The sequence below is a fragment of the Stylophora pistillata genome, chromosome 1 (assembly GCF_964205215.1).
Source record: "Stylophora pistillata chromosome 1, jaStyPist1.2, whole genome shotgun sequence".
NCBI classification, from domain to species: Eukaryota; Metazoa; Cnidaria; class Anthozoa; order Scleractinia; family Pocilloporidae; genus Stylophora; species Stylophora pistillata.
The window spans coordinates 19,450,858-19,461,628 of record NC_142519.1 but is presented as its reverse complement, the minus strand read 5'-3'; the positions used below and the strand labels follow the sequence as shown (position 1 = coordinate 19,461,628).

Genomic DNA, 10,771 nt, shown 5'->3' with positions numbered 1-10,771 from the left:
AACGCATCTTTTTCAATGTAACGGTTATTTTCTCTTGGAAAAGACGATGCAAAACTAAAGTTTCTCTTTAATAGAAAAGATTTTAGCTTGGAAAGGTATTACAATGATCTTGTTTAGTTAGGCTTTTTGCGTTATCAGCTTGTTTTCCCTTTGTTACGTTTGTTCAAAGTTGTCTAGTGGACGGAGATTAAAGGAAAAAAGGGACCGGCTTTCACTGAAAATAGCGTCAGCTAACAACAACACCAAACGTTTTTAAAAGAAAAGCTTTTAATTTACTCATTCGTCTTAATTAATTATCAGTGTCTCATTCAAGTTCTCTCTCGAAACTTTCGGTATTTATTGAAACATTTTAATCACGCGAAGTAAAATTAAAGCATATATGAACACGATCCTTCGCAGTAAAGCACTATTTGAGCAATAGTGAAAATCAGACCTGAAAAAAAATTTCAGGCCTGTACGGGATCCGAACCACTGACCTCTGCGATACTAGTGCAGCGCTCTACCAATTGAGCTAACAAGCCAACTGGGAGCAGGCCATCAAATTAATTCGACATAAACCCGTAGATGATAAATCAAACAACAACAAACATATGAAACATATGTGTGAACTGCGGTTATGAGACGTATATGAGCACGATCCTTCGCAGTAAAGCACTATTTGAGCAATAGTGAAAATCAGACCTGAAAAAAATTTCAGGCCTGTACGGGATTCGAACCACTGACCTCTGCGATACTAGTGCAGTGCTCTACCAATTGAGCTAACAAGCCAACTGGGAGCATGGCCATCAAATTAATTCGACATAAACCCGTAGATGATAAATCAAACAACAACAAACATATGAAACATATGTGTGAACTGCGGTTCACACATATGTTTCATATGTTTGTTGTTGCTTAAATTAATGCAGTTTGTTAAACCAATCGCTCTTTGCAATACCTATCACACTTTTTCAGGGAAAAAAAAAACTGTCAATCTTTGTATAAACAGACCACTCAGCTGACCATTTCACTTTGTCTTTGCATTTGTTGTGCTTTAGAATAAATTCGTTTCGATGGTCGGAGGGCAAGTTGGTAGAGGAATTGTTTTAGCGGAATACTGTAATCATGGATAAGCAAAGAACGTTTGATCTAGGCTAAGGAGGGATCTTTTTACCACGGCGTAACAAAATCCAGTGAATAATATTACAGACAAATTGACTGAGTGGGAGGGCCGTACGGGAAAATATTTGGTTCGAAGTCATCACCTAAAGACTGAGCGCAGCAAGGCCCGTTCGTCATAAACGAGAACAAAATATATATTTTCCCGTCCGACCCGACCTAACTCAGTTAATAAAAATTTTATCATATGACCTCTAACTAACTAATACGACCACTAACTAAGTTCGAAAATTCGAAAGGTTTGATTGAACTTAAGTAGGACGCGATAGACTGGCGTGCGGGAAAACCAAAAAAAAATATCCTACATTAAAGTCTTCTCCTTTGTTTTCGGAGTGAGAACGAGAAACTCACAATTCATTGAAAAACTTGACTTACTTTCCCATTTCTTTTTACTGTTGTCACTCCTCTTTTGAACGAACAGAGAACAATGTTCCTTCTTTTTCCCCTTTTTTCCAACAAAGCCGTACTGGTGCACTAGGGCTGAAGGGCTTTTATCCGCACCGGCTCACGTCAACTCGTCCGGCCCTACACACGCGAGCTTTCACTATGGTTTTCTGTAGGACTGCGCGAGCATCAAATGGTGGCGAGGGACACAGTTCTGTTATCTTAATGACTCGTTCCGTTGGATCAAATTTTTGCAATTTATCTACATATCTTTCCATGGCATTCAGAACGAAGCGGGGTTTCACTAGCCAGTGGAATACAAAGCTCGTTGATGAAATCGCGGCGAGTGGCAGGCCAGTCCAAGATGGCGCTCAAACATTAGAATTGCACAGCATCCAAAACTGAAGAAAGCCACAGTTAGGGCCTGATTACATGAGCCGAGCTGGCCCAGTCAGCCGGGCTGATTTCTTTTGTTTTTACGCTTTGGCGAATACCAAAACAAAAGAAATCAGCCCGGCTAACAGGGTCAGCCCGGCTCATGTAATCAAGCCCTTAGTCTGCCTTCTCATAACGTCGAAAGTATTTATCGTCAATGATAATAATAATTATAATAATAATAGTTAGTGGAGAACAAGGAAACTAAAAAAGCACAAGGCTGGACATTTATGACCTAAAGCCACACTAGCTACAGAATGCATAAGAATGAAAAGAAGGGCCATCATCAAGAAGAGTCCTCGATATTGAACACGGAACATTCATGCCCCTAATAATTACCACAACCGGTGGAAGGGTCAAGAATGCTCGAGATATAACAGTCGCATCGCGGAGATGATAGCTTTAACTAGGGACTGAGAGCAATATGCAAATCCAATCTCCAGCAAAAACATCTTATACTCTTCTATGATCCGCGCCCTGATCTGCTTGAGGGGCTCAAGAGCAACGAGGAGAGTCTCCTGCAATGCAAGGAATGTTTATTTTGACATCAAGACAATAGAAGAGGCATCTATTTGAACGATTTCTAAGCGTCGCTTTTAACATGATATGGATTTTATTTCTAGCTTGGTTTATTTTATCTGATGAAAATTAATTCATGACAAAGATTAGCATTACTACAGTCTAAATAATCAATATTTTAATCATTTTTATCATTGAGTAGTGACTGGCGAGTTTTTTTTTTTAGGACACTAACTTACTTCTAAATAAGCAAAATGCAGGACCGTCTAAATATTTCGCATAATGCAACAAAATCCTGTAATGAAACAACGCATATACCAATTCTTTTCATATCATCTGAACAAAATTCCTGAAAGTAATCAGTAGGGCTAAAACCCTTGGGAGCCCAATATAAGCAAGCTTATAAGACACATTGTTTACGAAAACGCGGTAAATAAATGTTCTCAGAAAACAGGCACAATTTTCCGAATTTTGCATCCCTACTGGCTACTCGCAACTGTTGAAAAAATACATCTTGTTATTATCCAACTACACTTATACGAGTACAAATAACGCCATAGACGAGTACAAATATCACGCGGTATTTGTACTCGTCTCTGGTAGAGTACCGGTTAAACAGGTTTTCTCGCATCGCGCAAGCGAAGAATTGGATTGTAGTTACGAAAAAAAAAGAAAAAGTGGCGACAATTTGAATCATATTTCCGACGACGAAGCGTCAAAATGACTGGAAAATATAGATCCAAGTTTATTAGATGAATCGAACGAAGAAAAACAGCTTGACGATCAGAAAATTTCTTCATTTTATGAAGAAAATAGAAACAGCAACACAACAACGCGCCAATTCCGTTCCGCTTCGCATACTTCTGTCACGCACTCCCGGTAAGTAAATGTCCGCGAAATTCGCCCGCTGAAACAACAGTTTGGCGTGTTGGATAATAAATAGGTTATTAGACGTTTTGTTGTGTAGTATCGCTGAGTATTTTTACTCGTTATTTGTATTTTGACTCGCCCTACGGGCTCGTCAAAATACGGCACAACTCGTAAAAATACTCAGCGATACTACACAACAAAACGTCTAATAAGATATATGTATCCAATCTTTCCTAGGAATAACTTTTCCTTTTATCTATTCACTTTTTTTTTTATCTATTTACATTTTTATTTCTAGAAGCCGTTTCATCAATTTTTTTTTTGACAGAAGTTGATTTTTATAGCTCGATTTGTCTACTGATTTCTAGGAAACTGAGCGGGTGGCGTTTACAGTGTTTCATGATTCAGTGGTAATAATTTGGCTAAAATGCAGACCCAGACTAATATTAAATTTGAATATTCGACAAATCATCAAAATTTAACTATTGAGTGGAAATGCCGGCAAAAAGTTAAAACTAAACGGTTAAGTGTTTTCGCTTTTTCACTTTTCCTGGGCCATGATATGTAATATCATTATGAATGTGGCCGTGAGCCATTTCGATATTACAATCCTGGCATGACTAATTTCTGAGCTCTCACAAGCCAGCGTATATCAATGGCAGTATGATAGAAAAGAGAAAATTTATATGTCTTTTTGAATGATTTTGAGCATAATGGAATGTAATCTTCTGATTTTGACACGACCAGTCCAGTATTCACTATTTTCGAATTGATATTCGTGTGCAACTAACCGACTAGTGAACGGACGTAAACTAATCGCGCCGCTCCACACATAATGCAAAAATGAGCAAAGGAGCACAGCAGAATTTATTTTCCCTTGATTTCGGGGGTCTTTCCCGTATTTCGAGTCGCCATATTGCTTTTCCGCTTTTATCCACCGACAGCTATGTTGAGCCGCGAAGCGGCGACTTTCTGAGGTTAGTACGTATGAGCCCCGAAGGAGCGAGAGTATTGTAAATGACGTCTTTTACAATACTTCGCGGCTCGCCTCGCCCCTTCGGGGCTCATTCGTACTAACCTCGAAAAGTCGCCGCTTCGCGGCTCAACATAGTGGTCTGCAGATAAAAGCGGAAAAGCAATATGGCGACTCGAAATACGGGAAAGACGCCCGAAATCAAGGGAAAATAAATTCTGCTGTGCTCCCTTGAAATGAGTGAGACAAATTAACTTACTAAGTCGTCAGCGTAACTGGGAAGAGCGCCATATGAATGAGGTCACTGAAAGCACATCGCAGGAAGGTACTTGGAGAGAGTTTCTTTATCGGTTGACTAAAAACTCAAGCAAAAACCAACGATAAAAACCGACGTTTCGGTGTCATCATGACGCCATTGTCAAGGAGAAGTAAAAATTACAAAGTTTGCGGCAAGGTGTAACACTAAATTAGCACAAATATGTAAGGAGCTAATTATACAAATACTTTTGCGCGAATTGAATCGCTTTGCACGTTCAGAGTGGGTTCTAGGTCTCTGATGAAAAGCATTTCGTTCACCAAACAATCGAACTTGTTACTACACTTTTCAATTCGCGCAAAAGTATTTGTGTAATTAGCTCCTAACATATTTATGCTAATTTAGTGTTACACCTTGCCGCAAACTTTGTAATTCTATCTCGTCATCACTGCCCCAGGGATCCCATGAGATAGCTAGAGGCATGTGCATAACCAGTGCTTTTCGCGCGCAAATCAGTTTAGCACGGTGACTACTTATGCGAAGAAAATCTTCCATTTTTACCTTCAAGTTTCTTCATATCGGGTCTGCAATAAGATCACTGGGTAGAAAACACCTAGCATGACTACACCAGGTTGGGAACCCGATATTCAGTGCTCGAACGATGCTGTAGACCAATCTTCACAGAACACCATGGCGGCGATCCTCAGAGGACTTAACGATACTTTGGAACAATTGACCAAAGCTTCAGAAAAGCAGACACCGACGCTCACCAGTCTTAAATACGACATCCTCCTTCGTCCTGAATCAGACGAGGAGGCAGAAAAGGAAGACTCAAACACGAGCAATACATAACTTAATATTACTGCCACGTTAAATAATGTACTCGACCCGAGCGACTCTTACGTGGTGAAAGAATCTGCTGGCTCTGACTCAGAACAGCAGAATGATGTTCTTGAAAGCCTGACTCAGTTATTTGTACAGACCAACAATAAATCTCCTGCCATAAAAGAGAAGGTTGCCAGTCTAATCGATAATATGGCTTCTGGAGGTCTTTCACCAGAAACGGTGAAGGAAAGAGTTGATAAATACCCTCCACCAGAAAACTGTAAGTTCCTGTGTACTACAACAATTAACGAGGAGGTTTGGGATCTGCTCCGCAGGAGGAGCAGAACAGCTGACCTTGCTTTTCAGAGGGTGCAAGAATTGCTTGTTCAGGGTTTATCATCCCTGTCGATTTTGGGGAACCAGTTGGTAAAAGACCTTCAAACTGGCAAAACCACTAACGTCCGTCAGGTCCTGGACCAGGTCATGGACAGCATTGCCCTTGTGGCTAATGCCAATTATAAACTTAATATGAAACGACGAGAGCTAATCAAGCCCGACCTCAACCTCCCTTTCACAAGGTTATGCAAAGAGGACATCAAGCCCTCTACAAAGCTATTTGGGGATGAATTGTCAAAACATCTAAAGGATATGGCAGATGCAAAGAAGGCAGGCCAGCAGATGCAGAGGACCTCTGACACCCACACATCCAGCCAAAACTATCTAAAGGCTGGGAGGCAGAAATTTCGACACTCAAATTTCAAACCATACCACCGGACATCTACTGGCCAGAAAACATCTCAGACACGCCTTTTTTTAGGGTACTGCCGGGGACACAAGAGTGCCCCGAAAAAACCCAGTCAATCCAACAACAAAGATTAAACGATAACCAGGTGAGGACACATCCTAAATCATTTCTGGAAGGGGATTACTTGCATCAAATGGTCCGTATTTTTTCAGCAGGACAGCTGAAGGACCATGTTGGTTCCTGGGAATCTTTGACAAATGACCACGTCATACTTGATGCCATAAAGCACTACCATATTGAGTTTGAAGCTAATACCCCCGTCCAACCTCACCCACCAAAACAAATCCACTTCTCACCTGGTGAAAGGGAGATAATGAGTGAAGAAATATCTACACTTCTCCGTAAAGGAGTTTTGGAACAAACTGAATTTGTAGAGGGGGACTTCCTCTCAACTATATTTGTGCGGCCTAAAAAAGATGGCAGCTACCGAATGATTTTAAATCTCAAACCTCTTAATGAATTTGTCTTGTACCACCATTTCAAAATGGACACTATTCAAACAGCTCTTAAACTCATGCGTCCGGGGTGCTTTATGGCTTCAGTTGACCTAAAGGACGCATACTATTCTGTCCCTGTTGCTAAAGAGGACAGGAAATATGTAAAATTTGAGTGGCAAGGGAGTTATTATGAATACACATGCCTACCCAATGGCCTCGCTTGTGCCCCCAGGCTGTTCACAAAAATTTGAAAACCTGTTTACTCTCATATCAGATCAATGGGCCATCTTTGCATGGGGCACATAGATGACTCTTTCTTATTAGGATATGATTACGCTGCTTGTAAGAGGAATGTCCAGGACACGATTGACACATTCCAAAACCTGGGATTCGTAATTCATCCTGTGAAATCAGTTTTTATTCCCACACAAGAAATAGAATTTCTTAGGTTTTTACTTAGCAGTATTCTTATGACAATTAGACTTCCCCCTACCAAAGCTGCACGCGTACGTATAGCCTGTCAGAATTTACTACTCAAAACTGAGGTGACCGTCTGAGAAACTGCCCACGTCATTGGCTTGATAGTGTCAAGTCTACCTGCAGTGTAATTTGGAGAATTGTATTACAGGAATCTAGAAAAGAATAAGGTCCTTGCACTGCAGGCTAGCAAGGGTAATTATGATGGGCCATTATATTTGTTTAAGGATACCAAAGTAGATTTGTCTTGGTGGATAAATAATGTGGACTCTTCTTTTAAGAAGATTGTTCAGCCTAACCCTGACATGACCCTGACAACAGATGCCTCAACTAAGGGCTGGGGAGCAGTGTATGGGGAACAGAAAACTGGTGGCCCTTGGAGTTTAGAGGAGCAAGGGTTTCATATTAACTACCTGGAGCTTAAAGCAGTTTGGTTAGGTCTCAAGTCTCTGTGTCATCACGTGAGACAGAAGTACATTAGGATTCAATCTGATAACACTACTAACAGTAGCTTATATCAATGCAATGGGGGGTATCCAATCTGCAAATTGCAACAACATGGCCCGGCAAATTTGGCTGTGATGCATTGAAAGGGAACTTTGGCTCAGTGCCTGCCACATACCAGGCTCCATCAATGTAGTAGCTGACTCGGAATCTAGAGTATTCCACACCTCCACTGCATGGTCTCTACATCCAGATGTGTTTGATCACATTAATGAAATGTGGGGCCCTTTTGAAATAGATCTTTTTGCTTCCTGACTTAATTTTAAAATACCTACGTACGTGTCTTGGAAACCAGACCCTAATGCAAAATATGTAAATGCATTATTCATGCAATGGAAAGAACATTATTTTTATGCTTTTCCACCTTTCAGCCTGATAGCAACTTGTCTGCAAAAAATAGAACAGGATCAAGCTACTGGTGTAATCTTAGTCCCTTTCTGGCAGACACAACCTTGGTTTATAACGCTCCTTCACCTTTTAATAGACAACCCAGTGTTGCTGCCTCAGCTGGACTATCTCTTGACACAACCTCACAACAATGCTCTACACCCCCTTCGCAAGCAGCTAAAGTTGATAGCTTGCAAGGTCTCGGGAAAAGCCTCCAGCTGCGCAACATATCAGAGAAGGCTGCAACAATCATCTTGCAGTCATGGTCAGATGGGACGCTAAAATAATATAAACTGTACATCAAGCAGTGGATTGACTTTTGTTGTGAACGACAGGCTGATCCCTATAACCCACCTTTAACATCAGTATTGGATTTCTTGGTCAGCCTCCATGAAAAGGGCTTGAGCTACACTACCATTAACACTGCTCGTAGTGCCACATCAGCAATTACCCTTTCTGAAGACCAAAATACTATTGGTTGCCACCCACTTGTTTCTAGATTTATGAAAGGCATATACAAAGGCTCACCACCTGTTCCACGGTACAACTCGACTTGGGACGTTCAACCAGTGTTAAATTATCTGGCTTCCAAAAGCCCTGTGTATGGCCTTGACCTCAAGATGTTGACCTACAAGCTGATTGTGTTGATAGCTCTGGTGTCTGCACAAAGAGGACAGAGTCTTCACATCCTTGATATTGGACCAGGCTGTATGAAAGACCTTCCTGATGGCTACGAGTTCCTGATTACTGCCCATATCAAACAGAGCAGGCCAGGCTACAAAGCACCTACAGTTGTTTTGAGAGCATATCCAGCCAATCCATCCCTTTGTGTTTGTACTTGCTTAAAAGAGTATCTCAAGAGAACAAAGCCTCTCAGGGGTACGGAAACTAAACTTTTTGTCAGTTTTACTAAGCCATATAAACGGGTGTCCAAAGAGACTCTTTCTAGATGGCTTCGCACTGTCATGACCTCTGCTGAGGTAGACACAACAATATTTAAGCCACACAGTACACGAGCAGCAGCTACTTCAAAGGCTAAAACAGCCTCTGTTCCAATTCAAGAAATCCTGAAAACTGCTGGGTGGTCATCATCGAGATGTTTTGATAAGTTTTATGACAAACCTGTGGAATCCTCCACATTTGCTTCCGCTATTCTCAAGACTGTTTAGTCCTGAAATTGGACTTGTTGGCAAATGGTTTTTTGTACTACTAGCCTTAACGAAACATCTTGTAGACAGAAACTTTATTTAACATTTATGTTTCTTAACATTACTTTAATGTTACATACACCTGCATATGGTGTTTTAGGTTCCAATTGATACATAGATTGTAATACCTACATCACTCATTGCTCCGTTCCTCATGCTTTTTATTGTGGGGTAGATACTTATACCCTCAGTTGATATTTGTCATGTAAATCTGTTTGACTTACTGCGTTTCAGTTAATAAACTGATTATAGTGATTCATCATTCAGTGTTTGTTCCTCATGTGACTGTCTTGGCTTTGAAATCTCATGGGATCCCTGGGGCAGTGATGACGAGATAGAATTGAAAAATTAAACGAGACTTACCTGCAAGTTGAAGTTTGATTGGAATTCTATCGAGTCATCAAACTGCACCAAGGGATCACATGCCCACCCTTGGGCAACAAATCATACTTACATCTGATTTTACCCACCCATTTATTTGTAGTGCTATTGACATTACAGTTCTTATACAATCTACTTCATGGTGATCAGACTGTCACATTCGGCTGTAAATACTGGTTATGCGCATGCTTCTAGGTATCTCATGTGATCCCTTGGTGCAGTTTGATGACTCGATAGAATTCCAATCAAACTTCAACTTACAGGTAAGTCTCGTTTAATTTTTCAATTTTTACTTCTCCTTGACAATGGCGTCATGATGACACCGAAACGTCGGTTTTTATCGTTGGTTTTTACTTGTCTTTGCATTTCCAAATCTTTATTGATAAGACTAAAAACTCCTGTGTAGTAATCAATAACTCATTCGCCCTTCAAGCTTTCAATATTTTGACCATTCATATCAGTCCTTTTTTTTCAACAATATATCCACAAATTTCAGTGGTTAATTTTTAGCAGACACTATTTATAATCAATATTCAACATTATTCATGAAGGACCTGATCCGGCAGGTGAATTTTACTGCTTAGGACATTCTTTCTCCTTGGATTAATTGGAGATTCGAAAGTAATAAACACAACAAATTTTCGTTTGATTTAGTAAACATGGTAAGCTTCCCTACGTCTAAAGCATAAATCTTTTGTTACACAATGTTTACAGGGAAACTTCCACATTCTTCATTATTCAACGGGAGAAAATGAAACTGATCGTATCCATCCTTTGCGAAAACTACTTAGTCTAGAGGAAAAACCGACAGCGTGCTGCGCAACCCATATTTTGTCAACATGCTTGTTCGCTGATATCCGGGATTCAGGAGCTAATCAGAAAGACAAATGTAAGGCTACGCAACTATCCTCTACACTATCCTGTGGTTTAGTGTAGCATTAAGCTGTTGGTCGAGCGCCAGGCCGTTTTTCGGGCGTCTAGGGAACATGTGTTAATTTACTATTTATTTTCCAAGGACCCTCCATCGAAGCAGTCGTGGTTTCTGATAAGGAGAGAATTCATAATACACAGTTTTCTTCTCGTAAACTAGAATTAAAGAAAAGGGCCAGACCTTAGTCCCCTTAAGCTGATCTTTAAATTTTTAACTAAAAC

General features: G+C 40.4%; 1 protein-coding gene across 1 annotated transcript; it reads left to right on the top strand.

Annotated features, from left to right (window-relative positions):
• Positions 1–7,270: 7,270 nt before the first annotated feature.
• Positions 7,271–10,095, top strand: LOC148741567 (uncharacterized). Its single transcript, XM_088743329.1, has 2 exons — positions 7,271–7,334; positions 8,015–10,095. The coding sequence occupies exon 2, from the start codon at positions 8,534–8,536 to the stop codon at positions 9,197–9,199; it is 666 nt and encodes a 221-aa protein (XP_088599455.1). The 5' UTR covers positions 7,271–7,334; positions 8,015–8,533; the 3' UTR covers positions 9,200–10,095.
• Positions 10,096–10,771: the final 676 nt, after the last annotated feature.